Here is a 27,731-nt window from a genome sequence, read left to right as displayed (position 1 = left end):
GGGAAATTCTCTTAGTTTTGCCTCTTAATTGGCAAATGTTCCCTGTGTCATTTTTTTATGATCTGTCCTCCGATCCGGTATTTAATCGACCGGCTCATTTCGCTCGGTTCCGTTTTACTGTTTATCACAGATAACGATTCCGTGTGACTGATGGATACAAATATTGTTACAGTGAATGTCGCGATAATAAGATGTCGCGATGATAAGATTGATGATTACGGAAATGAGCTAATGCAGACCCCCCGCTGCACTAATTACAAGAGGAAATTGTTAATCTCGCCCCAAAAGTGAATTACAATAAGGACGTCGCTTGCCCAAGAATAACACCGTTCTCTGGCATATACTTGTTCCTCTCTCTTTTGTCTCTCTTCAACTGCATCTCCGCAGACATGGCCTCCCTGTGAAATTCCGCAAAAATGGCAGAGCTTCTGGTGCCCCCCACCGACTGGAGGGTCGGGGAGAGGACGTCACTGGAAGCTCCTCCATTTGGCAGAAGTTCACAGGAAGTTATCGTCGGGCAAAAATGGTAGAGCATTCGGAAACACCCTCTCTCTAGATCCTCCAGTCGGTGGAGAAGACGTCATTGGGAATTCACCGGCAGTGATGCGGACGAAGAAAGAAGACGGAAGACAGAGGAACGAGAAGAGGAAGAAGATGCCACCAAAGAACCAGAGCTGCAAGAAACAGACAGTCAGAAGGTAGGGAGACAGCTCTTAACGGCGGCTGTCCACGGAGCCCCCGCTGTTCCTATGGAAAGTGTTTTCTCTTGTGAGTTGTTCAGTTGGATCATAACCGGAATTTACTCTTTAACCGATCGGTGACAGATACGGCCCCCAGGTCATCAATAGAACGGGTCTATTGCCACCGATCCTTGCCACTGATTGGCTGCTTGAAGCAACCAATGAGCGTCAGGGGAGGATTTCCCACTGAAATAATGAGTACACGGCGTGCAGGGAGACGTGTTCGGCGGAATGCGTCGCCTGCGTGGGAAATAACGGGGAGGCAGGTAAATGCAGGTGTGTGCGAGGGAGGGGGGATTCTGCAGAGCCCCCCCCGTGCTTATGTAAAAGAGACCCCACAAACATTTAAAGGGACCCCACCGCTGTCATATCCAGTAAAGCGCACACAATGGCTGGAGTGTCCCATTATGTGATTGTTGTAAACGCCCCGCCGTTCTCGGTATTTGCTTTTTGACAAACGTGACCCGGGGACAGGGACCCCGCCCGAACACCAGCCTCCTGCCCCCCCGCAGTGACATCTGCCCCGGGCTGCGCTGTCACTTTAACGCCTGACACATTACATCATGGCTCGGCGCGGTGCATTGTGGGCAGGGAGGGGAGAACGCCATTTTCATTGGGGAGCAGACAGAGGCGGATATCGGTTACCGACAGCAGCCGCAGGAGGAGGAGGATGAGTCCGGGAAGCCGGCCTGTCAGCTAGAAGGCCAGGTCCCCGGGCCTGTGACAGGAAGCAGCTGAGGCGCTGGGTGCGGCATTCCCGCCCATCCCACCCGTGACACCCATTCGGTTCCATCAGCAGAAACACGGAGGGCGCTGCGGGCGGCACTGACAGAGAGCGCAGAACGGTACGGGGGCCGGTGATGGACAGCCCAGCCTGCAGAGCAGAGACGGGGGGGCATGTGGGTGACGGAGACCCCCAAATCCTCAGCCTGCGCTATAATATCCCCACACAGGGGAGGGGGCACCGAAAGGGGCAATAGTGTGCTTTATTCTGCTATATGAAAGGGGGGGCACAGGGGGGTGGTGTGGGGGGGGTAGCAGGTAGATGCCCCCCGTTTTACCCTTATGGGTTATTAATGGCAGCCTTTTGTCATTGAGCACCCTGCTGTTACATGCTGGTCTGTCACTGATGATGATGATGTCTGTATGATGCCTCTTTTGCCCCTGTGTGAGGCTCTCTTCTGCCCCTGCTTGGGGTATGAGGGGTATTGTGTGCATGCTGCGCTGCCAGTGACTGCAGGGGTTGCGTTGATCGCATGTGGCTGCTGGTTTAACCCTCTGGTTGCTGGTTTGCGGTAGCCGGGATGCAGAGCCTGCTGCGGCGCATCGATTATTTATTTGGATTATTATGGGGGGGTTAGGAATCGGGATACCGCGTGATATAAGGAGAGGACGGGGGGCACTGGTGTTACAAATCGTGCTGGTTATATTGACCGCTTGGTTGCCAGATGATGATTTGGGTTGCCGGCTGTTATCGTGGATAAAGAGTACACCTTGTTATTGTTTTATGTAGCGCCGTCATACTCCGCAGTGCTGTACAATGGCAGGTGATCTGTGGGGGGGGGTAGCGGTGTTAATAATGGGGTACCTGCTGTATTATAACCGGCGGCGATGGCTGGAATGCGGCGATGATCCGAGGCTGATGTTGCGTATGATCCGGTGAAAGCTATAGAGCTATAAATAAAGCGTGAATAATACGGGGTGTTATATGTGAAATATAACGCATGCTGTCTGGCCCTCATGGACAGTGACGGCACAGACCGAGGTCTGTCGGCGATGCTGACGTTATGGTGACCGCGGGGTTGTTTCGCACGTAGCCGGTATCCTAGCGCTCCTGTTTGTGTCGTCGGCCCCCAGGGACGGATCTGCACTGGGGATCTGCCTCAATTAACTCCGCACCTCCTGAGCCTTTTTTTTTAATGACAGAGAGGAGATCACCGGCCTGTCCCCGGGCACCGGGAGAACCATCTGGAATATCAAACCCTGCGTATCCATCTCACAAAAGGATTAAAACCCCACAATGTCATCACTGGCGACGCTGTTTGGGTGGAGACGATGGGCTGAAGGGGTTAACGTTCAGCCGCCTGCGAGTCATTGACGTCTGCTCTGCCGAAGGGGTTAAATCCCGATCGGGGCATGTTCCAGATTCAGGGATGCGTCCGACACACCCTGCCGGTGCTCAGATGCGTCAGGGACAAAGAGCGTGGCAACAAAAAGAGAGCCTTGCTGCCTCGTTAACCCTTTAACGGCACCAGGGTTGGAGTCTCGATGCCCGGCTCGCCCCCCCCCCCCCCCGCCTCTCCCCTGGGGGTCCATGGGCATTTAAACCATATTTGCTTCCTTTTGCACCGTTTTAGAATTCCTGGCGTGCCGAGGCTTCGAGGGCATGACGAATGCGATGTCATTGATGAATTAAATCACATTTTCCGCTGCTTGGCTGCCGACGATATCCTTTATGATTCCGCGTTGGCTCTTTGTGAGAAAGGAACGTTTTTCATGAAAAAGCAGAATTTACCGGGATGACCCTGGAACAGACAGGGGATATTAGCTCATCAAAAGAGAGACTTATAATAAATACAGTCTCCTGGGTTTGTTAGTATTTTAATGGCATTTTTTTTTTATAAATAAAATGAAAATCCTTAGAGGTCGGGATGGCCGAGTCCAGGCGTACGTTGTCGTCTCCCCAAAGTGTGCCATCTGCTCGTTACGAAGCCGCCGTGTTCCGCACTAAGCGCTTATTTTAGGAGGTCCACGAGCCCACAAAGGGCGTTGCTGTGCCACGTGAGGGCAGATCCGGTGCCCCTACCCTGACAACAAAGGAGCCCGTCGGGGACGGAGATTCCCATTCCTGTTAATGCAGAAAACTCAGCTTTTAAGACATTTTCTTTCTGTGCCCCCCCCCCAGTCTATAATGCATCCCATTGTACAGCGCTCCGGAATATGATGGCGCTATATCACTCAGCGGTATAGGGAGGTTAGTCTCGCGTGGTATAATGTATATCGTATAACGGGGGTGCTCCCCCCCGATGTTACTTCTCTCTCACTCTGTCCACTTTTTCTGTTAAAAATGACTTTCTTTTGGGCTACGAAGCCCTTAAATAGTTCAGGGAAGGTTTGGTCCCGCGTGGGGCGTCACGCCCCGGGGCCGGCGTACCTCCCGACGTTTAACGTGCGATTCTCACAATACGCCTTTTCTCTGGACGCGTCTGTCTGAATCCGACGATCCCTGCAACATCTCGCCGCGGACGCCTCGGGGGGCCGATCAACCCCGACTCCGGTCTAAAGGGGGCTCGAGTTCTCTTATCCCTCTCCGTGTATTGTAGCAGCAGGCGGCCCCCCGTAGAGCGACGTCAACGGGAACTTAAATGTCTTATCAAAAAATGTAGGGATTTTTTTTTAAATGTCGCTTTGGAGACCACTGTATATAATCTTTATATAGGGACGTCATACCACAGCGCTGTACGGTGGGTGTCTATGTATAGATCAACGGGCGACTAGATGGGGCCGATCTGCCTGTTCTGCCAAGAACAGATATTCGATGATACAGCATAAAGGCGACATATCACGCGCTCCTGCCCTAGGGGGGAGTATGAATATAGTTAATAATAAATGGTGTCCTTCTCATTAAAGGAACATGCGCTTCCCACCGACGAGAGCTCGAAACCCCCCCCTCGAGATCGCTACCTGCACCCCTAGTGAACCCCCATAGGATAATGTATAGGATAATGTATGGTATAGGGGGGGTTGTGGGGAGGTCTTTTGTTATCCGTTTACCTGCTGGCTGCCATTGTAGGCGGTCATGTGACATTTGGACGCCTCCCCTTGCTTATAATCCACCCTGTGCGGATTGCTTTACGGCCGCACAAATGAAGTCCGTGAAGTCCTTTCTCTACAGACCCTCGTTAGTCTGATGGCCCCCTTGAGGACGATAAGCGTGTGATTGGAATACGCACGTCTCCGGCCTGTATGCAGCATGTGACTGACTTCAGTCTGTAAGCGATTGCTGAGCCCTGCGCTCGGTGGCAGGTTGGAACCCATAAAATCGATGATGCATCCTTTTATATAATCTTATTGTATCATTGACCGCACGGCTCTGCCGCTGGGGGAGTGAGCGATGGGAGTGGGGGGGGGAAGCACCGCTTCTTCCATAACACTGGGCAACATACACTATATGGACAGAAGTATTGGGACACCTGATCATTACACCAACAGTGACTTTGATGACATCACATTCTAAATCCATATTCGTTAATATGACGTTGGTCCCCCCTTTGCAGATATAACGGCTTTTGCTCTTTCCACGAGATTTGGGGGAGTTTCCGTGGGATTTTTTGCCCGTTCATCCAGTAGAGCGTCTGTGAGGTCAGGCACTGATGTTGGACGAGACGCCCGGCTCGCAAGTAACATTAGCGTTCGTCCCAAAGTTGATGGGGTTGAGGTCAGAGAGCTCTGTGCGGCCGGTCAAGTTCTTCCACCCCGAGTTCATCCGGCTGCGAGTTCAGGGATGGCAATCGCTGGATGTGCCGGCAGACATTTACCTGTTAAGGGACTCTGTTCTGTCTGAACGTTTGCCACGTTGGGCTCTTTTACGTGATAAATGGTCGGATGATACATCGTGTGAGTTCTGTTTCCTTTTTTCTGGCCGTTAAGACCCAAAATCCTTCCATCCTGGAAAATGTCCTGCGTGTAACTTGTTTGGACGCGTTGATGGAAATAGACTTTCTGACGTTTGAATGAATTGTAAGCGATAAACATAGAATCTGCCGGCAGATTGTGTGTGTGTGTGTGTGTATATATGTGTGTGTGTGTGTGTGTGTGTATATGTGTGTTTATTAGTATGCAAATTGTAGGGGTATTGGATAAAAATAATCTAGGTGAGATGGTAGATAAGTGAACGGCCTCCCAGCAGAAGTGGCAGCGTAATCTGTCTGAATCTTAGATGAGACCTAGGTCTGATCACAGGCAGGATTTATGGAGAAAGCCCGATGGGCCGAATGGGCCGGGTCTGCTGTCGGCTTCTGTGTTTCTATGAGTTTTTTTGCCCCGAATGACATTAAGTTTTCCTTCCTGACTCCTCAGCGCTTTCTGATGACTGATAAATTCCGATTACATAAAAAAAGTCATAGAAACCAGAAAAAAGCTTAAGAAAAACACGTTTTTTTTTTTGTTTTTTTTTTCTCGCTTCAATAAATTCAGCCGGGAGGAAAGAGGCTCAGAGGCGAGTTCTCCCTCCGAGCCGCAGCATGTCGCAGACGCTGGAGGGGGGAATGGGGGGGGCCGCAGGATTGGGGTCCTGAACCCCACAGAGCGTCACCTCTGACTCGAAAAGCGAGACAGATCCCAGCGGGCAAAATCGAGACTGTCCAGTTGGGGGTCATGCATATGAAAGCAGTCATTTTAAAAAAGAAAAGGGGGCCAGTAGGTGGCCCCGGGTGTGGCGCGTCTTGGCTCCGCCGGTGGCCCCGACTGTGGCGCGTCTTGGCTCTGCCGGTGGCCCCGGCTGTGGCGCGTCTTGGCTCCGCATGTACTGGGTGTTTGACGTCATTGGTTACCGTTGCGCCGCTTCATTCACACGGCAGCCGTAGCGGTGCCGGTCTAAGGCTCTCCCCCCGTCCCGGAGGAGACGGCTATTCTGTCCCGGAGCTGTTTTGGGGAGATGACTTCATTATAAAATATCCCCCATGTCTGAATCCAGGGGCTGCCGGATCTGTGCCGAAGATAAATGTGTGGCGGCTTCTGGTTTTGCACGATGGGTTCCTAAAGGAATTACGCAACAGCTGCTGACCGTTACTTATTTTACTTCCAAAGAGTCTCGTTTCCGAAATTTTGGTTTCCTGTTTGCGAAACACACTTTTAGTTAAGTTGTTTTTGGTAAATAGTTGGGACTGTGCACTGATTCTCCTTAAATTAACCCATTAACTTATCGTATTTTATATAATAAATTACACTGGTCCTCCTGGACGTCGGTGGTGACCCGCTGTTTGCCTTCGCAGGATGTATGACAACATGTCCACGATGGTGTACCTAAAGGAAGACAAGTTGGAGAAACTCACGCAAGATGAGATTATTTCCAAGACCAAGCAAGTAATCCAGGGCCTGGAGGCTTTGAAGAACGAGCACAACTCCATCCTGCAGAGCTTACTGGAAACCCTAAAGTGCTTGAAGAAAGATGACGAGAGCAACCTGGTGGAGGAGAAATCCAACATGATCCGCAAGTCTCTGGAGATGCTGGAGCTCGGCCTGAGCGAAGCGCAGGTAATTCCGGGGCCTTCTGCAAGACACGCTATGTGTTTCTCATTAGTATTAAGAGTGGAGAGAATGTTCCCGAGAAGAACATGGAATGTTGCCTTTAGTCCAACCTTGGACATGGTTTGGCCCTTGGTTACTAGCTGTTACTAGCCGTGGTGCAGAACATTGATCTGTAACAATCTTGACAATAGTTGACAGATGTCCATAATTTTTTAGGGACCCTACTGTTTGCTCCAGAGGTCACCTTCTTGACCCTTTAACGTATTGAGCTCTGCCAGCTGAAGGACAGGTCCGTTAACTCTTGGCGTGGGGCTTCTGTGTTGTAAATGTGATATCTGCCCTTCCCAGGTGATGATGGCCTTATCGAACCACTTGAACGCGGTGGAGTCCGAGAAGCAGAAGCTGAGGGCCCAAGTCCGCCGGCTGTGCCAGGAGAACCAGTGGCTGCGGGACGAGCTGGCCAACACTCAGCAGAAGCTGCAGAGGAGCGAGCAGTCCGTGGCCCAACTCGAGGAGGAGAAGAAACACCTAGAGTTCATGAATCAGTTGAAAAAATACGACGACGACATTTCTCCATCGGTAAGTCACTTTTTTCTGAATGAGTCATAAAGTTCATTCCGAAGCAGCTGCGGCTTGTTTTTGAGGGTTTTGGGCTTTATGAGGCTTTAATAAAACCAGTCGGCGCATCCAGGAGGAAATGTGGTCATTTTGGAAGATTCCAAGTCTGGCTGTTGGTGAATATTTCAGATGCCAGCTAGTCTCTCCCGCATACAGGGCGACGTTTACCCTCGCTCCGGCGTATCTAATAAATCAAGACGTTCCGAGTAAACTTTGCCTCGGGGGGGTATTTGCGAGATGGAGCAGCTGATATTAAAATTGAGCGTTCCTACTGCTTACAGATATGTCTGCTCGGGGGGGGGGGGGGGGATAAATCTCTTCCTGGCAACGATCCTTTGAGATCAGGGTCTGGCCAACATGTGCGGATTTTGAACGCAGAGGAGACTTCCATCCGTGTTCAGACGTCTTCGCTTAGACACCAGCAGAGATGGTATGAAGTTAAAACGTAGCGAGACGCTGTACCTGCACATCTGCTTGTTTTATTAGGACTGTCTGCGCGTGGTTACTGTCATGCCATGAGATGAAACGTGTATCGTCGCACATCCATGCACTCTTTCTACTTCTTCTTAGGATGATAAAGACAATGATTCTTCCAAGGAGCCCCTGGATGACCTGTTCCCTAATGATGATGATGATCAAGGCCCGGGAAGTAAGTGCGGTTAAAGTCCCATGGGCCCCGCGTTGGGATCTGCTTTTAACTCTTAAAGTTTGTTTCCCTTCCCAAATCAAACAAAAGAGTGCAACGCGATCTACGCATTGTGCTACCCCCAAATAAAACAAGTTGTATCAAAGTGGGGTAAACATAATTGAATGTGTTCTCTGCAGTGCAACAGCAACACAGCAGCGCGGCCGCCGCGGCCCAGCAAGGCGGATACGAAATCCCCGCGAGGTTAAGGACCCTCCATAATCTGGTGATTCAGTACGCCTCGCAGGGCCGGTATGAAGTTGCTGTACCCCTCTGCAAGCAGGCACTCGAAGACCTGGAGAAGACCTCCGGCCACGACCACCCAGATGTCGCCACGATGCTCAACATACTCGCTCTGGTTTACAGGTCAGACCCTTCTTCATCCAGATGTCTTTGTTCACCATATTAGTGCCCACCACACTCACACGTGATCCTCTTCTTTCGACGCTAGGACCTCTTTGGAGGGTCATCTGAATGCATTCGGGGCTTGTATGTTGAAAAGGTGCATCTTCCTGACATACACGAGTCACCATGCCTTTTAAAGCAAAAATCAGGGGGGAAATTACTGTTACGCAATATAAAAGTTATTTAATGTAAAATTTATAGAATATATAATGAAGGCGATTCCTGGCAACTTTACCCCCCCCCCCAAAAAAAAAAAGATCTGCATCCCTTATAGAGGTCACCAGGGTAATGGAATAGCTCGTCTCTATACCATATAGCAAAGAGCACTTATTTGGGATTTTGGTGGATTTGATTTATCTGCAGATATTTTGCTGGCTCATTCATTCACCTTTTTTTTTTCACCAATATTTTATTTGTAATATAAACAACTATTATTATTATTATTATTTATTATTATTAAAAAATATTTATATCTGTTAAAGGGATCAGAATAAGTACAAAGATGCCGCAAACCTGTTAAACGATGCTTTGGCTATTCGCGAGAAAACACTGGGCAAAGATCACCCGGCCGTAAGTACCGTCCCGTTCGTCCCGTGACCTCATCGTCATCTGTTCACCGAAATCTTACTTGGTTATTTTTCTTTTTTTAATGTTAAACTCGGCAGGATGGTTTTCTTGTAAGCCGGCCGTCCGGTAGAGGTAGAAGGTAGGCCTGCGCGGTTCTCTCCAAAGCCACCGCACCGATCGCCTCTCCCGGGATCACCGGCTGTCGATTGATCTGTCTGATAAAGCAGCAGTCTTATCCGCACCGTTTTAAGACAGTCTGTCTAAAATAATAATTACTTTGTATCGCGGGTCACTCAAGACCTGTTAACGGGGAACGAGGCGGCCCTTTAGCTCGAAGAAGAGGACGACGAGATCTGATTACTTTAATTGCCACGCAGGGACTAAAGTGTGTCTTGACGATGCCGTCGATGGCTGGCCAACCTTGGCTGTTACCGGGTTGGCTGAGGGTGATGAGACCTGTGGTCTAAGAGCGGGTGGAAGGTAGCCGCTGTCCACCCCTTGTCTGGTTTTAAGCAGCCGAGAGATGTGATTCATCCACTAAACACCCGGACTAGGCGGAGGTTTCATGATGGATTTTATTTGAATGCTTCTGACTTATTTGCTCTCTTCGTGTTAGGAGACAGACTGCTGCTTTATAAGTCATCTTACCAAATATTGGAGAAAAAAAATCTTCCATCTGATTTATTTAACTGATTTAATGAATCATTGCATGCAAACAGCTGGATTTTTGATTTTGGCGATTGTAGCATTTAATCGATTTTCATTCAAGAAAAGTCACCGAGCAGAAACCCCGTCGGCGGTGGAGGTTCGGGGTTGGCTGGGTTTGCCGATCGATGCGCGGCTGCATATTGTACTTGATATTTTAACCCCCGGATCCGGTTTTATTTGATGTGTAATGGTGCCGGAATAGCAAGACGGCTCATGAACGCAACAATAAAAAGAGGCGGTATACATTAATACATGTTTCAACAACACAATGGCCTCCGCCCGTCTATTAAAACCATCCCAAAAGCTCTTGAGTTTTCCAAGCACTTAATCTGACCTGCTTAATTCTATTTGATATGTTGATTGATATGTTATAATACTATATATATATATATATATATATATATATATATATATATATATATATATATATATATATATACACACACGCACTCTACCGTTCAAAAGTTTGGGTTATCACTCCCATCACTGCTGTGTTCCAATGGCACGTTGTGTTCGCTGATCGAAGTTTAAGTTTAAAAGGCTAATTGATCGTTAGAAATCCCTTTTGCAAATATTTTACAGCCAGAAATATCCTTGTTTTCCATGAAAACAGCGAAGCGACCCCAAACCTCTAAGCGGTAGAATATATATATATATATATATATATATATATATATATATATATATATATATATATATATAATATAATATATAATGGGTGTTCCTTTTGGAGTCCTCGTGCTTTTATAAATGGATTTACTGCCATTGCTCTTCTTGAATACTCCTTTGTGTGTTTCTCCCGGCAGGTGGCCGCCACTCTTAATAACCTTGCAGTGCTTTACGGGAAGAGAGGGAAATACAGAGAAGCCGAGCCGCTGTGTAAAAGGGCACTCGAGATCCGGGAAAAGGTAATGTCCTGATGCAGAGTACCCGCCGCTCATGCGCCATGCTGTCCCGCTGGCCGTCTGCACCCTCCGCAGCTGTATGGATCCATAAGAGATCCCCGTTGAATGTCACAGCTGTAAGAAACCCATAGTGTGCTTTATAGATAGCGGTCTTAACATAGGAAGGCAGGGAATGGTAAATATTACCCCAAAGTACTTGCTCGGTGCCATCCGGTTCCACCATGGCTTATGGCGACAGAATGCATGCGTTACCCGAACCGTTCTCGGGGAGGAATAACAGCGCCCCTGACTCGTGCCGTGCTTTGCAGGTGCTTGGGAAGGATCACCCAGACGTGGCCAAGCAGTTAAACAACCTGGCTTTACTGTGCCAGAATCAGGGCAAGTACGAAGAGGTCGAATATTATTATCAGAGGGCGCTGGAGATTTACCAAACCAAGCTGGGACCCGACGATCCGAACGTGGCCAAAACAAAGAACAACTTGGTAGAGATCTTGCTTTTTTTTATTATTATTAATATTTATTTATTTTTGCCAACATTTGCTTTTTTGGCATCTTTTCCACGCGTGATAATTATCTGTATTTTTCAGGCTTCCTGCTATTTAAAGCAAGGCAAGTTCAAGCAAGCGGAGACTTTGTACAAGGAGATCCTCACCCGCGCGCACGAAAGGGAGTTTGGCTCCGTCGACGGTCCGTATCTTCGCTTATAACGCCTAATAACCAAACGTATACTCGTTTTTCTGATGGCTATCATGGTTATTGTTTTATATAGCGCCATCATATTCCGCAGCGCTGTACAATGTTTACATGTTTTTCTGGTCGAGCTGAGCAGCTAAAGCCTCTTTTTGCCGGCTCTCTGTATCTTTTCTCTACAATAAAAAACGATTGACAGACGGCTGTCTGAAATGGTTGTGTTTTTGACATAAGAAGGATGCGTAAGGAGCGGCCGGGCTGTGTTGCTTGCGGTGGATACACATCGATCATCTTATATATATAATATAACCCTCGTGCTTTTGTCTCTTTTTGGGCATTAGATGAAAACAAACCGATATGGATGCACGCAGAGGAGAGAGAGAAATTCAAGGTAACGATAAGACCTGCTTTGCTGTGTGTGTGTGTGTGTGTCTGTGTCTGTGTGCGTGTGTGTGTATGTACGGGTGTATAGTCTGTAATATATTAATGTGCTGAGTCTAGACAGATTAAGAGGGTTTATACCCTGCTGTGTCTGATCTCCTGCGGCCGAGCCCGATCTAATCTGTGCCTTTGTCCTTTCCTCCTGGCTGGGCGACGGGGGCCGCTGTGTTAAATGTATCCGTATGTAACTCCAGATGTAATAATGATTTTTATCTGTAATTCGCTAAAAACCAAATGAGTGACGTACGTTCTCCGGCAAATAATCCGAGCGTTTGGCTTTCGTGTTAACGCAGTGCAGTCCGTACTCGTCTCTGACCGCATTTATTTTTGACGTAGGGGAAGCAAAAGGATGGGACGTTTGGGGAGTATGGCGGCTGGTACAAAGCATGCAAAGTGGATAGGTAAGTAATGGTTGTATGCGCTCTCACCATAGGTTAGGGGGACATGGCTGTGATTTCTGCGATCCTACAATGCCGTCGCTTATATGAGATGCATGGCTGGCGTCCTGGGTACACTTAGCCAACTATGTACTGCATAGGCGGTTGGCACCTAAATGATTAGCTATGCATTTTACAGGGCCAGCTGCAGAAGAGTGATTAGCTCTGCAAAATCTCTATTTAGTGAATAAACCCCTGAGGATGCATAATAAAGATATGGTTTGCCTACTGCACCACTCACATCATGCTTAGAGATAGTTTATGGCTCTTTTCCATCAGCATGTAGGAAAAAGTCATGTAGTTGTTACTTCTAATATACCTTTTTCAATCCGTTTTCATGTTTACCGGGCAGGTCCCACCTCATCCCACCCAGCGCCTTGTTATATTTTGGGGCAGCTATGTTGGGGATTCCGTGTAATTGGCGCCCCCTCTGCTGGGTAGCACTAGCCGCCGGCGGTCAGAGAATGGAGAATTATTAAATTATCAGCAATTTGGTTCATTTCCTGGAGGATGTTCAATAATCGGCTCTTCTATGACCTCGTTTGCCGTAGGAGTCTCGTGCTTCAGTGCCCTTGATAACCCAAACCTCTAAAACAAAAAAGAAGAGGGCGATACTCTTTCCTCCGCAGATACTTTGTGTATCCGTGTCTAGCGGCAGAGGGGGATTTAGTCGTTTTTGCTTTATCTGTAGCTGAAACCATCACGATTTATGGGACAACATAGAATTTCTTTTCCATACACTCTATGGACGGGTCAGTATCATAATTTGCTACAATGTGTCCTCCATACATGTAAATCTTTCTCCAGCCCAACAGTGACCACAACACTGAAGAACCTGGGGGCCCTTTACAGGCGTCAGGGCAAGTTTGAAGCAGCTGAAACTTTAGAGGAGGCAGCAATGAGGTCCCGAAAGCAGGTACGTTGGGACTGGGGCTTTCTGAATGCATGTATCATACACTTACCCCCCCCCCACACCTGCACCACGATTACCACCAACATCAACACCTACAGCACCACCAGCTACAGCCATCGGAAAACCGTTTGTGTCTCGTCAACACGTTTCAGTGTAGAGTATGGCTTCAGACGACCACCTTATAGCCCATCTTGTCTGCTAATTGCCCCAAATAACCCGCTGATATCACCCGCAGAAACATTGTGACTCCCCATGACTTAAATGCCCACCGAAACCATTTATCGCTGGCATTTCCAGCAGGAGGAACATGTTTAATTTTTTCAGATATGGGCAAAAGTGTTTTTTTTTTTTTTTTTAAATGTTATTGAGGGTTTGAAAGGCGACCCTGCATGCTCCGGCGTCCACGTTCGCCCCTTATCGTATGATGCGTCCCCGCGGTCTTTGTGTTGGAATTTGCGTGTTTTTGGTGTTTTTGTGATCCCCCTCCGTTTTCCGGCCGTTTACTTTCTCTCTTTCCCGTCCCGTGATGCGCGTTTTCTGTCTTCTCTCGTAACTTTCCTTCTGCGAATGTGTCTCAGGAGCTTCTTCCTTTACTTGTAACTAAAGGGTGGTGTCTCACAGGGACTCGATAATGTCCACAAGCAGAGGGTGGCCGAAGTCTTAAACGACCCCGAAAGCATCGAGAAGCGGCGAAGCCGGGAGAGCCTCGACGTGGTTAAGTACGAGAGCGGCCCAGACGGAGGGGAGGAAGTGAGTATGAGCGTTGAGTGGAACGGGGTAAGTGCAGTACACAGTCCGCCAGTCGCTCCTCCATCTCTGTGATTAAAACTCATTAACACGAGCCGCATGCTGCTTTAATCAATCGATGCGATTATAAGAGACCTCTCTGCCTGAAACTTCAGTGTTTTCACAGCTTTATCTGCCTTACAGTGCTGATTGGGGGTCTGGATTTATGTAGGATTTATAACCCTTTCCCTGCCAGTCAGGAGCCCCCCCATGGGGTTGGTTGCCCTGGGCTTATAGACAGATACGTGACTTTGCCCTATCCCTATAAATTCCCTCACTGTATTCGCCTTTACCACTTATGCTGGGAGGCCGTTATCGATCACTAGTCTGTGACCCTCTAGTTTTTAGATCATGGCTTCTTCTCACATTTTGCCCCATTTAGAATAAACTTCTCTGTACTCTTCCACCTTGATTTAAAGCGAGCAGATCGTCAGCCAATCACGGCTCGGTTCTGCCTATACACAAGCTTTCAGTGTCTCCTCTGTATAGCACAAGTATCCGATATCCTTATAACAGAGGCTGCCATTGCTTTATTGTATCTACTGCCGTTCATTGTAGTTTGTGTTATGTAGATGCAGAGTGCAGGGCTGCTTGCTTATTAAAAAATGATTTATTGATGTGTATGGCGCTATCATATGCTGCAGCACTGTAGTTTTTTTCCCCCCCCTCTTTTCTTTTCTCAGACAACCAATCAGCATCTGTTATACTTTTACTCGGTTTTCTGTTACTGGTGCAAAGTGAATAATAAGCATGGGGCGCTCGCGCTCGCTGATTGTTAAACTGTGTACTGTGCTCTCCCTTTCTTCTGCTAAACTCTGCCTGTTGTGTATTCAGCCTTTTACTAAGGAGTTATTTGCAAGTGGGGCGGGAAGCTCGGGGGTGGGGTTTGCATGGGGAGGAAAAGTGTGTGGGTGGAGTTGGGGAGGGGGATTAGCTGGCTCATGGGTGGAGTTGGGGAGGGGGATTAGTTGGCTCATGGGTGGAGTTGGGGAGGGGGATTTGCTGGTGGAGTTGGGGGAGGGAATTTGCTGGCTTGTGGGTGGAGTTGGGGAGGGGGATTTGCTTGGACATGGGTGGAGTTTATGGCAGGGTGGTTCTAGAGTGGGTGGGTTTTATCAGGTGGGGGGGACACATGCTTTGGGTGCAGGGTTTGGTCGGGAGTTGACATTTTTATCTTAACCGTGGGTTGTGGGATACGGAGTAAAATCCTCACGCTATTTCTAGGTCTGTCGCTTACTGCCTCCTAGCGTAATACAACTCCCATAATGCTCTGCTGGCCATTGTACCAGAGCATCATGGGAATCGTAGTTTACAGCAGCCAGAGACGAGCCGGATGCCTTCCCGTTATAAAGGTTGTTTTTGCCGTCACTTCTCCCGTTTATTTTTGTTTCTGCGTATGAAATGTACCACGTTCCACGTACCTTTCAGTTTATTTCATGTGGATTTAGTTTGCTTGTAACGTCATCCTTCTTACCGACCCCCGCATCCATTATTTTGTTTTAGTCCGCAGCATGGGGGGGGGGCATTGACCTGTAGCTTTGGGCGGCAACACCCATTATCCCAATACACGTTAATCTCCCCGCGGAGAGTTTGTTTTGCATGCCGGCTTCCGGTCCTCTCTCCTCTGCATGACTCTCTTTCACCTCGATGGTCAGCGTCACCAGCGTTTATTCGGATCTGCGTCTCTCCCCCAACCCCCCCCCCAGTGTTCTTTCATGAGCCTGATCCGTAGCTGTAGCGAGGTACACATTTTAGGGAGGGCCACTTGACCCCAATGACAAAGGTTAGAGGGCCACTTATTTCTCGCTTGGCCTCAGAGCTGATGTAACGCAGCAAAATTCCTTTTGTTGATCGCTCCGATCGCTTGGATATTTAGATCCTTCCGATCGGCTCTAAACGTTCTTCTGTAACCTTCTGATCGCTGTCGGTTTTCATGCCGCAGCTAAAGAACACGCGTGTGCGCTGTATAGTAATTCATCGAACAGCTTGTATGCCAACGGGACCTAAACATGTTAAACCCGGAGTTTGCGCAATCTTAGTGCATGTGTATGTATATGTATATATGTGTGTGTATATGTGTATATGTGTATAAATAGATATTTTGAGCATCACTTTATTTTACATAAATATATCTTGATTTTCCCCCCATCTCTTCCTTCTCTTTTTTTTTTTTTTTTTTTTTTTTTTTTTAATAAATATTGCATGTTTATCATCCTTTTCATAAAACTGTCACATTCCGGATGGTCTCCAATCCCAATTCTTACATTTATATTAAACATCACACTTTTTTGTAAATGTGCAGCATATGTGATGTCAGATCTGTTCATTATAAAAAATAAAAATAAATGGAACCTTAAGTACATTTCTAGGAGAGATGGAAGGTTCCAGGGCTTGGATCCGCTCGTTATCTCATGTGACAGTTTGACCTTCACTAATAATTTTCATTTTTTTGTTGTTCATCAGCTGGTAGACGGGTCGGTTTCTGACAAGTAGAGGCGACCTAGAAATACTGTAGGTGGCTGACGTTCTGGAATGGAAACTGTTGACTTGTTTTTTTCAACGGTTTCATGGTATCTCTTCTCCTCTCTCCTCCTCTCTCCCCCTGCCCACCCCTTTCTCTCTCCCTCCCCACCCCTTTCTCTCTCGCTCTCTCTCTCCCTCCCCACCCCTTTCTCTCTCTCGCTCTCTCTCCCTCCCTCCCCGCCCCTTTCTCTCGCGCTCTCTCTCTCTCTCTCTCTCTCTCTCCCTCCCCACCCCTTTCTCTCGCGCTCTCTCTCTCTCCCTCCCCACCCCTTTCTCTCGCGCTCTCTCTCTCTCCCTCCCCACCCCTTTCTCTCGCTCTCTCCTCACCCCTTTCTCTTTCTCTCGCTCTCTCCCCCTCCTCACCCCTTTCTCTCTCTCGCTCTCTCTCCCCCTCCTCACCCCTTTTTCTCTCTCTCTCTCGCTCTCTTTCTATCCGACAGGCCTAGGTACCCCGTGTGACTCTAACTCTGTGTCCTGCATGAAGGGTGTGCGTCATCTCACAGCTTTAACCTCTCGCCAGTACTGAACACTGTGTCCTAGCTGCTTCTAGTAGGATTCCTGTTCAAGCTACCTTGTAAATTGGGCATCTGAGCTGACACTTCTTAGAGCGTCTATTTTTTTTCTCTTTCTTTCTTAATAACCTGTACTCCTTTGAGCTTTGCCATACCGTAAGCTATCCTCAAGGAACCGTAATCTGCTCATAAAACAGCGTGTTATAACGTAAAGTCACCGTAGGCCACAAATTCCAATATCCAATATCTCAAGGTCTGCAATGGCATGTTCTAGGCCTCGGAACAGATGGCGTCTGCTCTAGAACCAAGGCATGTGCTTGTTGACGGAGGCCCGTCGTTTGGTTACCATCAATGTGGTTTTCTGGATCTCTGCAGCTAACTTCTATAGGCGCTAGAGCTCTTGCAAGTCCTAACGTGACTGGCGGCAGTCGTGCTTCTCATACTAATCTCTACGTGTTTGGTGATTTGTGTAAATGTCTTTCTAACTTCTAATAAACGCTGTCCCAACCGACCAACGGCTGTGTCTCTTAATACCTCGACTCTTCTTCTTTCACCCGCATTGCCCAACGCAGGCTTCTATAACCCCCGGGGGTGCTGTTTCTACACCCGGGCAATGGAAGGGGGGGGTTGGTAAGATGACTCCATTATTAACCACACAGATGTAGGGTAAAGCGGCACCCTTCCCAATATCACAGCGTCCCGCCCCCCAATAAAGTAGAATGCATATTAAGGTACTCTAATACTTTAATATGAAAAAAGAATAAAGCGCTAACCTAAAGTAGAAGCTGCAGCTGCTGCTGTCCTCCATCGATTCTTGTCACCGATTGGCTGCTTGAAGCTTCCAATCAGTAGCACTCGCATTAAAATCATTGGGCAAGCTTTCCATGCACGATGAGAATCTTCCAATGCATTTGCAGGGGGGGGGGGGGGGGCGCCATAAAAATTTAAAGGGGTCCGCAGTCTTCCTTTTACCGCTTTTTATACCCAAAAGGATTGGTCTCAGCGGCTGCGGCTTGTCGCGTTCCCTCCACTGGATATTAGAAAGCTTCCAAAACAAATTAATAACCTTTTTTCTTCATATATTATTTAACGACCGTTAACGAAGGAAATATATGAATAATATTAATCCATGAATTCTGTAAGCTGGCGGTAAATGGATGTGGTACATTTTTAATGCCCTATAATAACGGGATTCTAAACGTGTTTAGTATGTTTGATTTTTTGGGGCCTCCTTTCCATGTTTTGGATGTTTTATCTGTTTTCTTGGTGAGAATTTGTTTTTATCTTGTTTTGTAGGATTAACCCCTCTTTTTCATGCCTGTAAACCCTTTTTTGTTGTAGGATGGCACCGGATCCTTAAAGCGGAGTGGTTCCTTTAGCAAACTCCGAGCTTCTATTAGGCGCAGCAGCGAGAAGCTTGTTAGAAAACTAAAAGGCGGAAGTTCACGCGATGGGGAACCAAAGAACCCGGGGTAATTATCCGTTCCCAGCGGGGCGGCTCTGTAGATTAGCACTCGAGGTGTCCGCGTGAATCGTACATACCCTCTGTTTACTGCGTGGGAAATTCATTCATTTTCAGTGTTACGGAGAGCGTGCGGAATCACAACGGACCCTGAAAAAAGGTGGTTTGGGGTTCTTGTCCCCATAATATAGTATTCTAGCTATACAAGATCTGCCCCAGCAGGAATAGTCCTCATTTAGTCCTCCCCAGCTTCAACTGGAGAAGTTTGACTTGGTGTATGTAACACTTGAGCAGTCGATATGGTCTAAAAATTAAGATTAAAAACGTAAGATCTCATGTGCAGGTCACTGAGGTCAGGAGATACGACCCCTAAACCCCTGTGACCCTGGCTTTATACGCCTGCGAGGTGCCGCCAGCATTAAGATGTGTTTAGTAGCCGTCAAAGATAGCAGAGACCTCTCCGGGCTACTAGCGGGCTTTATTACCGGCACTCAGCGATTACTGCGTTCGGAGACCGGTTGGATTGAGGAGCTTCAAGCCGTTAATGCCGCTAATTGGGTTGTCTGTAAGCTTTTGTTGTTAACTCTGGTTTTAACCTGTGAAAGCCTACGGGAATCATATAATATAATATCTTCTATATGCGCACGGCCGTTTCAAAAGTTTGGGGTCACAGAGCTGTTTTCATGGAAAACAAACAAATTTCTGGTTGCGACATGATCTGCCCTTTAAACTTGGATCAGTGAACACAGCGTGCCATTGGAACACGGGAGTGACGGGAGTGATAAAGGGCCGTTGGAACGCGGGAGTGATGGGAGTGATAAAGGGCCATTGGAACGCAGGAATGATAAAGGGCCATTGGAATGCAGGAGTGATGGGAGTGGTAAAGGGCCGTTGGAACACAGGAGTGATGGGAGTGATAAAGGGCCATTGGAATGCAGGAGTGATGGGAGTGATAAATAGCCATTGGAACACAGGAGTGATGGGAGTGATAAAGGGCCATTGGAACACAGGAGTGATGGGAGTGATAAAGGGCCATTGGAACACAGGAGTGATGGGAGTGATAAAGGGCCGTTGGAACACAGGAGTGATGGGAGTGAAAAAGGTCCTCTGTATGCCTCTGAAGATAATCCATTAAAAATCATTGTTTCCAGTGACAATAGTCATTTACATTAACCCCGTCTGCGCTGTATTTCTGATCCATTTCATGTTATTTTAATGGACAAAATGTGCTTTTCTTTAAAAACAAGGAAATTTCTAAGTGACCCCAACCTTTTGAACGATAGTGTGTATATGTGTATATATGTATAATATAATATGTGTGTGCGTATAAATATACTTTAGCAGAAATTTTGATCATAACACGTCTTCGATGTTAATCCTGTACATAATTTTGCTGGTCGAAATGCCCTTAAAAAGGTTTTTACGTTTGCGACTCGCCTGTATAGATTGTAGATATTTATTAATAAATGAACTGAGGTTTAATCTCGATTGATTGTTTCATTCCCCCTTCCCCTTATCACAAGCGTCTGGCATTTAGGTAACTGCGCAGGATGCTAATCCGGGCCGCCGCTGACCCCCTCTAATAACTGTCCGGGGTCCGTTCTGCGGAGGAGTCCGTGGATGTGCTGCTAACCTGTCTCTGTGTTTGTTCTTCGCAGGCCATGTTCTCTCCTGCATGATCCTGATACTAATGCAGGCTGCTCTGTGCTCGCGCCCCTCATTCTCATTCTTTCTTTTTCATTCTTTCGTTCTTACATTAAGTGTGCAAAAGGTCTCCAAAGTGAAAAGCAAATAATCCAAAGGTTCAGGTGGCTTTAATCAGCGCCACAGAGTAGGGTGGCCATATATAAATCAGTACTTAATTAAGCTTCATATCTGATTTACCAAAGCTAAGTCATATATGATAGGGTTATAAGTTTTTAAGTAAAGGGCTGTATTCACTAAGCCAGGAGCTGGAAGATATGATAAAATATTTCGGTTCGCATTACGTGGGGGTCTCCTCTACATCATATAGGACCCGCCGTGCCCGTCTTAGAGCAGAAGCTCTTGGGGTCAGCCCCTCATAATGCTGAGTCATAGACGGATGGCGTAATTTACTCTCCAGTCTGTATGCGGCAGGGCTGTGACTGCTGGCTGAGTTTCTGGGATTTGTAGTTGTTTTTTTTTTTTTTTTTTAATGCTCCATGCTCTGCGTGTTCGTATTAACCTGAACGCAAGCAGGGAGCGAGGGCAAACACGCATTGTATCGTTGTGACTGTATTATTAGAAATCTTGCCCCCGCGTGCCGCTCTTGAGGCGGGGGGTATTAAAGCGGCTCAGGGGTAGGGCATTGCCGGTGTGAATTTGTGAGTGATTTTCAATGGTTTGTTCCTTGCATGTCTGCTCTCCCGGTTGCAGCATGAAGCGTGCCAGTTCACTGAATGTTCTTAACACGGGTGGCAAGGCTGCCGAAGATCTCACACAAGTAAGAAGCACTACCCTGTTTTCTCCCCATCGCATAGAACCTAGATCCGCGCTTGGGTTCGGGACGCGCGCTTAGGTCCGGGACGCGCGCTTAGCGTACGCTAGGAGGGAAAAGGGCCGCTAACCCGACGTCTTCACCGACTGATAGCGTTTAAACGTCCTCGTTCACCGTGCTTTTCTGAAACCTGTTTGTTGTAACGCCGTTACCCACTAACCCCGCATTAAAGCCTTGCCCGACTAATTCATATCTGTGCTTGGCGGTGCACACGCCTGCGAGTGTAATATGTCTTACGTACTAAATCCAGCATCCCTGTAACTGCCCCCTCCTGCGTTTAGATATATGTAACATTTTGCCCCTGAAATGCAGTTCTGGGGCCAAAAGGAGCAGTGTAAGCGATACCGGCCTCGATGCGAATTTAGTTACCTTTACAAAGACGCCTTTATTAATATTTAATATTTCTGACGGAACTTAAACTGCTTCCCGGACTTAAACTGTTCCCGGACAGGGAAACCCGAGGCTCGAGTTCCAATTGCCCCCACGCCATTAAATTCACTTAATAGGAGGGGCGTATAGCGACAGTGGGTGGAGCTTGAGTCTGGCGGCCATTAAGCCCCACCCCCAGCCCCCTAGGCTCCTGTTATTGGAGCATCAGTGGGGTCGATTCACTAAACGTGAGTTGTATGGAGGGCTCCGTTGCGCATGCCTTAAAATCGAGCACTCTCCTGTACGTTACTATAACTCGCTGTTAGTGAATAGACCCCATAAACCATGGCGACGCGTCCGAGAGGAAAGCTGTCACGTTGTATCATGTACTCATTTGTTTTAGAATTTTAGTAGACTAAAATTTATTATTTTTTAACCATTTTATATATTTTTAACAGTTCTATGTGTGGCATGATTAGCCAGTAATAGCAATCTTTGTTTTTTTTTTATATTATTATATTTTTTAACAATCCTGTGTGTAGCCTAGTTATTTATTTATTATTTTTAAACAATTACCCTGTGTAGAATAGCCATTTTTGCCATTTTTTTTTTGTGTTAAAGGGGTGATGATGCCCTCTGGCGGAATACATTCTATACAACGTGGTAACTTTTTCTCTTTCTCCCTCCTTCCTCTATACAGGAGCGAAATAATTGTCTGACGGACTCGCGGAGTCTGAGCGCTAGTCACACCGACCTGGCCCATTAAAGCTTGCGCAGTGACGCTCGCTAGAGTTCTATGAACGAAGACGCACTGAGACCCCCCCACTGCGACCCCCACTCTCTATGGAGCTTTTTACCTGTTTGAGAAACAGACTTTTCTTTCTACTTTTCTAATGAAAAGAACAAAATAGAATTATTTTTTATTAAAGTGTAATTAGGTTTTTTTTTAATTTTATTTATAGGTTGTATGTAAATTGCTTATTGCACTGCCGTCTGTAGAAATGTATTATGCTGAGTAACTGTTACAGCCGCCGAGTATCGACGCCGGCTAAACAACCTATGACACGTGGAATTGGAGAAGCTGCCGTTACATCATGGCGTGACCCTTGTGATGTCATCGGATTAGCCGTGTGCTGCTTTTTGTGGACGTCTGTCTTTAGACCAGTGTGTGTGGAAATACTGAGGCTTCGTCCCCGTTAGTGCCGGTCCGCCAGCGTTTAACTCTTAAAGGGAAGCTGTTACCCGCGCGCTCTCTCGTTGAGACCCTCCTTCGGTTATTAAAGGGGCAGCGACGTGTTTATGTCCGTTGCGGCTCTGATACGTTTAAGATACCGAGTGCCGCTGGCTTTGTTGTTGAGGCGTGCGCGGCGCTGCGCTCTCGCGTGTAACACCGTAGAGTGCACGTGTTTAAAGCGTAACTGTCTCTTTAACGTCAGCGCTGTCTCGTGTAAGCTAGCGTTATGATGCGCCGCGCTACGTACTGCCCGCGGCTATCGCTTTATAACGCCGGAGCGGACTCCTGATGTTTACAGAATTAAACCAGATTTATTACTTTTCCCAAATCATGAATATTCCGGTTCAGTGCCCTAAATAATAATTAGTAGACTCCTGGGCTGGGCATAATGGGAGTTGTAGCCAAACATGCGATGGAATGTATAACTAATGCTATAGCGCATATACAGTACACATGCTGCCCTGGGTAGTATAGGGTTAAATTCAGCGTACCGCTACCATTAGATGCTGCTAATCTTCGTGTTTTAACCAATGCTGCGCCTGATTGACAGGATTAAGTAAATTACCACTTTAACACCTTCAGTGCCAGAGGGGCTGAGCAATGCGGTCGGCATCCCTAGCACTTAGGGCTTTATTCACTATATGCTATGAACTTGGCTGGCCCCGTATAATGTATAGGTACACCCTCTGAGTTATACATTTTGCAGGGCCGGCTCAGTTGCTGGAATAAAGGCAGGTTTAAGGGTCAGAAACTAGGATCACTGGAGTCCCCTTAACAATAAAACATACCTGGTTTAAGGAAAAAATATATAATTTTGGGGGGTTGTAGAGAAGGGGATATTTCTGAGAATTAGGGTTTTTTTGGCGGTGGGGATATTTTTATGCATTTATGTTAAACCCGACTGTTACAGACGGAGAGGGTGGAATGTTTTTTCACGTGGACTGAAGACTCTTTGTAAATAGGACCTCCGGGGCTGTGTGTCGTATTTATGTCATTCTGTATTTTAACGAGATGCTTTGTAATTACCGAGACTCCCCCGCATCGTAGTAAAAATCTAATAAAGATTACTGGACTGTACAGCGGACAAGTTCTTGTGTCTTGAATCCACAAACTTTATTTGTCTTGTTATTTTTACAGAGCGGCATTCGCAGCACGTACAGTCGATCTCCTATAGCGCCTTTTTCATGCGAGTCTCGGGTAGCAGTGGAATTTCACGTAAATTGTTTTTTTTATACTTTATATATGGTTATATATTTAGAGATTGACTTGTAATTCTGCTGTTTTAGAGAAAGACCCATAATTGTTTTTTTTAATAGGAAATAAGAGAAATTAACTGTGGCTCCATCATAGTAACGCTTCCCAGGCGCTACCTGCGTTGCGAATGAGCGCCAAGTGCTAGAGATGGTTTACAAACCGCAATAACATAGGAGGTAGAGTTTAATATTATACATAAGTGGGGAAAAAACATGATTAAAAGAGTATAATCTGGACGGCGCCCCTTTAAGGACACGCGACGTACATACACGTCTTTATTATAGCTTCCTTTTACGACAGCTGAAGATACGTGGCTGCATTTTGTTATCTGATCTGTAGACCATTGTTGAGACTGGGAGTGATGGGAGTTGTAGAAGAGTACAGTCAGGCAGTTCGGAATGGGTCGAGTTCTGTATTTTTTTGTTGGGGGGGGTGTTCGAATAGTCCGCGTTTTGCTCGTTACGTGATCCGCTCACTGCCCGTCGATTCCTTTCACGCCGTCCGAATCCACGGTGTAGTAACACGACGAGCGAGGGAGGTGAGGGGCAAACGTGACTTCCAGGGTCCTCAGGACGCAGCCGGTGTGGGGCTGCGGGGCTTCCTGCGAGGTCCGCGTTACCGTAACTCTCATTAAAAGCTGGTTCGCCCAGGAGATGCCCAGCGCTGGAGCCGCTTTCTTACCACGTAATCTAAAGAGACATGCAAAGCAAGTGACGGCCAGGAACCTCCGGCAACCGGCTTGTCTCATTTCATGCCAACTCGAGACAATCGCGTGTCCGTTTATAACTTACCCCAAGTGACCGGAGTCCGTCATTGTGTCCGTTACCTGGGAGCGAAGAAAGAAGTAAAGAGGTTGTGTGAGGTGACCGCTCTATCGCACCGGAACCCCATGTTCTATGTACTTGGCAAGTTTAGGGACCGTAATAAAGACAATAGTTAGGGCCAAAAGACCGGGGTTTGTTGGTTGAAAACAAGAGCGGGGGGGTCCCACCTGATTAATGCAGAGCACGGGGGCCGTAAACCGGCTGCTCAGGGCGTGAAGTTTGGCCCCCAGGGTCTGGAGATGCTTTGCTTTCAGAACGGCGTCGCCGGCTCCGAATTCGCAGCGGAATAAAGCCGCGATGGAGTCTATGACAATGAAGCGGACGGCGCCCCGGAGGAGGAGGATGGGGACCTTCTTCGTGATACAGTCGGTGAGCATGTCCTGCGATTGGAGAAAAGAAATCCTGATGTTACCGATCCATACGTTAAATATCTAATGCTAACCAGCAGCCTTCAGCGCGGGAGACCGATGAGGTATTCTAACCCTGCCACAGGCTGCCACCAGTCAGCTGTTTGATTGACAGAACTATAGATTACTTTAATGGAATCCGGTACTATCAGGAAACCAGAAAGAGGATTTTATGTTAATTGATAGCGGTAGTTCATGTAATTGATTAGAAAGATTGGGGGGGGGGGGTCGTCACTGAAGTTCTCTTCTTGTAACGGTCAGTAAAAGAGGTATTACAACCTAAAACCGAACGCTACAGCCCCACAGTAAATAATCTCTGGGCCCAATCCCCCGGCTGACGTAAGGACAGGATTTGCTTTAGAATCATCAGAAATTACAAAGAAAAAAAAAGGTTCGAAGCATAAAGAACTCACAACGTCGGCCGCGTGCTCGACAAAAATACCGTCGCCGAATCGTATGGTCTTGATGACATCAGAGGGGACGTGTGACCTCAGCTTCTGCTGGGACGTGATCAGCTGTTGCAAACGTTTGCTCGGAAAGGCGTCTTCTGTGCAGATGTAGACGGCTCCTGCGCGACACGTGATAAGTTTGATTAATAGAATCGGGTTGATTAACCCTTTTGCATCCATGGTCTGCGCCCAGCACCTACCTGCCCCTAGGCCGCCGTACTGCACGGGGTATTGCGCAGTCAGGCACAGCTGCAGAGCGATCTGGGTTTTCCCGGCGGAGCTCTCCCCAGCAAGCTCCGTGATCCCAACCAGAGGGATCCCGCCTCTCGTCAGCCTGTCCAGGACCCCGCAGCCGAAGCTAAGCTTTTGATGCTGGGAAGGAAACCGACTCTTTTCATCGCGCAACTCCAGGGCTGAAAATAATCCGGCATTTTATTAGTTAATTAAAACTCACATTTAATGTGATCAGCGCCAGTCTGCCGCTGTAAAGCACCGTACCTACAAAACCTCATTCATTCGTTCATTCATTCGTTCATTCATTCAATGGGAGTCTTTAAGTGGAAACTTTTCATCGCATTATGAAGGTGAGTACGGCCAAGTTGCATCTGTATAATGCATATAAATTAAAGGAGCAGTTCCACTAAATGCAGCACTCGGTGTGCATGCAACCCATAGGCAGTTGCCACGGAAACGTTTCAAAAATGTTTCTGTGATTAAACCTAAGAAGAATATGGCAGATTTGATAAGGTTTAGAGGTTTCCTTAATATGTTAGAGACCCCCTCAGCCAAAGAACAGACCCCGATCCTTTGTCTACCAACGTGACTTGAGACACAGCTGCCCCTGTGCCCCCTAACGCCCCCCCCCCCCGCTGCGTCCGAGCTTCAGCGTTCTCTACAGAGGGTACAAATCTCCCGATTAAGTCACCCGTAACCATGGCGTTTTTCCTGATGGTGCCTGCCACGGCCGTCTGCAAACAGCGGACATCGTCGACCGAAAGCCTGGTCAGCTTCAGCAGCTCCGGCACTGAAAGCGTTAATACGGTTTCGGCTGATTTTATATTGGCTGAAATCACAAAGAAGTGCGATTATGTCAGTTTGAGATCCAGCTAAGGATTTTTTTTTTGTATTTTATTTGTAAAAGTGTTTAAATGAAATATCATCGCTTCATAAAATAAAAAGTATATATTATTAGAGAATACCTTGATTAAGGGCGGAAATGATCCGAGGATTCAGCTCCACTTCATCCCAGTCCATGTCTTCACAAGAAACATTTTATCCTGGGGGGGAAAAACTGGTTTCTGATTATTACGACTAAAATCGACGTAAATAAGACGACCCCCCTCCCCATCTAACAAGAATTGGTTTGGAATTTAAAGAGCGTTTATTTCATTGGATTGTTTTACAAATTATTACATTTTGTTCATTAAAGGGAAACTCCACTCAAGGAGGAGTTTAAAAACTTTAGCCTTAGGGAGAAGCTGCAGCTCCAACCCCCTGAATGCCCCAACTGTCCAGCCAATCAGCGGCAGGAAAGCGTTCCCAATAAATGCAAGCGCTTTCTGAACAGACCCCTCCGGCAGCCAGGACCGGAGCTCACCGGCCATTATTACTGTATACAGCGTGGGGGTTATATTACTGTATACAGCACTGGGGGTTATATAACTGTATACAGTGCTGGGGGTGTTATATTACTGTATACAGCACTGGGGGTGTTATATTACTGTATACAGCACTGGGGGGTTATTATTCCTGTATACAGCGCTGGGGGTGTTATATTACTGTATACAGCACTGGGGGTGTTATATTACTGTATACAGCACTGGGGGTTATTATTCCTGTATACAGCGCTGGGGGGGGGTTATAACTCTATACTCACTCCCAGTCCGGTAGCAGACCCCGGTCTATCCGATGTCACAGTGAGGAGCAGACCGGTTCCGACAAACCATACCGACCTCTCATTGACAGAAAATCACATCGGCGGGTGTACGAGGCGCTGAGCGGCAGCCAATAGCAAGTGAGTGCCTTCCACTCTCTC

At 47.4% G+C, this 27,731-nt stretch overlaps 2 protein-coding genes across 10 annotated transcripts; one reads left to right on the top strand and one right to left on the bottom strand.

Annotated features, from left to right (window-relative positions):
- The first annotated feature begins 1,353 nt into the window (after positions 1 to 1,353).
- Positions 1,354 to 22,350, top strand: KLC1 (kinesin light chain 1). Of its 8 annotated transcripts, none has more exons than XM_053474472.1 (16): positions 1,354 to 1,585; positions 6,734 to 6,995; positions 7,338 to 7,568; positions 8,178 to 8,256; positions 8,433 to 8,658; positions 9,180 to 9,267; positions 10,779 to 10,880; positions 11,186 to 11,359; positions 11,465 to 11,564; positions 11,909 to 11,958; positions 12,345 to 12,409; positions 13,253 to 13,361; positions 13,980 to 14,108; positions 18,521 to 18,651; positions 21,039 to 21,105; positions 22,229 to 22,350. In XM_053474472.1, the coding sequence occupies exons 2-16, from the start codon at positions 6,735 to 6,737 to the stop codon at positions 22,292 to 22,294; spliced, it is 1,878 nt and encodes a 625-aa protein (XP_053330447.1). In that variant the 5' UTR covers positions 1,354 to 1,585; position 6,734; the 3' UTR covers positions 22,295 to 22,350. The 8 variants fall into 8 exon arrangements, with proteins under 8 accessions (XP_053330447.1, XP_053330445.1, XP_053330446.1 ...); XM_053474470.1 differs by having other exon boundaries at positions 13,980 to 14,135; XM_053474471.1 differs by having other exon boundaries at positions 13,965 to 14,108.
- A 1,500-nt stretch (positions 22,351 to 23,850) lies between these two features.
- XRCC3 (X-ray repair cross complementing 3) lies at positions 23,851 to 27,644 on the bottom strand. 2 transcript variants are annotated; one of them, XM_053474464.1, is made up of 8 exons: positions 27,573 to 27,644; positions 26,896 to 26,973; positions 26,622 to 26,759; positions 25,897 to 26,109; positions 25,661 to 25,815; positions 25,008 to 25,220; positions 24,808 to 24,842; positions 23,851 to 24,705 (listed from the first exon to the last, which is right to left on the bottom strand). In XM_053474464.1, the coding sequence occupies exons 2-8, from the start codon at positions 26,948 to 26,950 to the stop codon at positions 24,489 to 24,491; spliced, it is 1,026 nt and encodes a 341-aa protein (XP_053330439.1). In that variant the 5' UTR covers positions 26,951 to 26,973; positions 27,573 to 27,644; the 3' UTR covers positions 23,851 to 24,488. The 2 variants fall into 2 exon arrangements, with proteins under 2 accessions (XP_053330439.1, XP_053330441.1); XM_053474466.1 differs by lacking the exon at positions 27,573 to 27,644 and having other exon boundaries at positions 25,897 to 26,068.
- Between the last annotated feature and the right edge of the window lie 87 nt (positions 27,645 to 27,731).

The sequence above is a fragment of the Spea bombifrons genome, chromosome 9 (genome assembly GCF_027358695.1).
Source record: "Spea bombifrons isolate aSpeBom1 chromosome 9, aSpeBom1.2.pri, whole genome shotgun sequence".
Taxonomy (NCBI): domain Eukaryota; kingdom Metazoa; phylum Chordata; class Amphibia; order Anura; family Pelobatidae; genus Spea; species Spea bombifrons.
The sequence above is the reverse complement of the archived record's forward strand: the minus strand, read 5'-3'. Positions and strand labels throughout refer to the sequence as shown.